Source organism: Budorcas taxicolor, chromosome 13 (genome assembly GCF_023091745.1).
Source record: "Budorcas taxicolor isolate Tak-1 chromosome 13, Takin1.1, whole genome shotgun sequence".
In the NCBI taxonomy this organism is placed as follows: Eukaryota; Metazoa; Chordata; class Mammalia; order Artiodactyla; family Bovidae; genus Budorcas; species Budorcas taxicolor.
This window is the reverse complement of record NC_068922.1, coordinates 43053112-43054512: the sequence shown is the minus strand read 5'-3', so window position 1 is coordinate 43054512 and position 1401 is coordinate 43053112. Positions and strand designations below refer to the sequence as shown.

The 1401-nt window shown below is 56.4% G+C and overlaps 1 protein-coding gene across 1 annotated transcript; it reads left to right on the top strand.

Moving 5' to 3' along the window:
* Positions 1-610: 610 nt before the first annotated feature.
* UCN3 (urocortin 3) lies at positions 611-1111 on the top strand. Its single transcript, XM_052651353.1, has one exon. The coding sequence runs from the start codon at positions 611-613 to the stop codon at positions 1109-1111; it is 501 nt and encodes a 166-aa protein (XP_052507313.1).
* The last annotated feature ends 290 nt before the right edge of the window (positions 1112-1401 follow it).

Below are 1401 nucleotides of genomic sequence, written 5' to 3'. Positions count from 1 at the left end.
CTTCTGAGATGGCTGCCTGTGTACTGAATCTTATCCTAATAGCCCCTGGGGATTATTACATGTAAACAGTCATGAACCAACATGCTTCCTTAAGTATTTGGTTAGACAGGGAGCTTTTCCATTTTAATTTAACCTTTATGAGGTAGTACCTATTATCCCCCATTATTATTATTATCATTATTATTATCAGATGAGGAAATTGATGTTCTCAGAGGTTAAGTAATCTGCCCTCCACCCTCAAGCAAACAAGGACCCAGTTGGAATTTGAACCTACCTCTGTCTAACTCCAGAGCCTGTGTTGCTTTCCACGTGCTAGGTAGCTAGTTCCTACATCTGGACCATTCCTACATCTGGCAACGATCCATCATCATCAGGCTTGTTAACATGCAGATTGCTGGCCCCAGAGTTTTTGATTGACCAGCTCTGGAGAAAGACCCAAGAATTCTCTGCATTGCTAACAAATTTCCATGAGACACGGCCTGCAGGTCCAGAGAACACGCTTTCAAAACCCGGCAAAGCAGAACGTGCACAAAGCCTGGTAGATCTGCCCCGTCTCCCCCGAGCCCTGAGACCCTCTCACACCTATCGCTCTTTTCCGCTGCAGGGAGAGATGCTCGTGCCGGCCCCCTTCCTGCTGGTCTTGCTACTGCTTCTCGGGGCCCCCCAGGCGGGCCTCTCCCAGAGGTCCCCCATAGCCGGTTCCAGCCTCAGCTGCCTCCACACAGCCCTGCGTGAGGCCGAGAAGAGTCAGCGGAAGGACACGTCGGGGCTGATCAAGCGGACCTTCCCGGCCCTGCCCCGCAGAGACCCAGAGGACCAGGAGGGGCAGGAGGATGAGGACGCAAAGAAAAGGACCTTCCCTGGATCCGTGGGCGGCGGCGGTGGCGGCGGGGCCGGCAGCACCCGGTACAAGTACCCGTCCCAGGCACAGTTCCAGGGGCGGCCATCCCAGGAAAAGGCCAAGAGTGACCGGCGCACCAAGGTCACTCTGTCCCTGGACGTCCCCACTAACATTATGAACATCCTCTTCAATATCGCCAAGGCCAAGAACCTGCGAGCCAAGGCGGCCGCCAACGCCCACCTCATGGCCCAGATTGGTCGGAAGAAGTAGAGGAGGAGGCTGGGGACCCCCTGGGACAAGGACGGAGGTTGGAGGCTGGACAGGGAGGGTTGGCCCGTCCCGCCGGTTTGTATCGGAGGGATCGGCCCTGGTTTCCAGGCTGTCCACCCCTCTGCGCCTTCCCGCCTCCGGCCGGGTGCCCCCGCCCTCTATACCTACACACACCAGCGCCCTGTTGTCCCAGATCCACAGAAGGAGGCCACGGTACTGATATGAGACACTGAGGTCTACCCTACACTTCTCCTCTCTCCCTCCCCTCAAGGAGAGGCAAAGGTCATGTC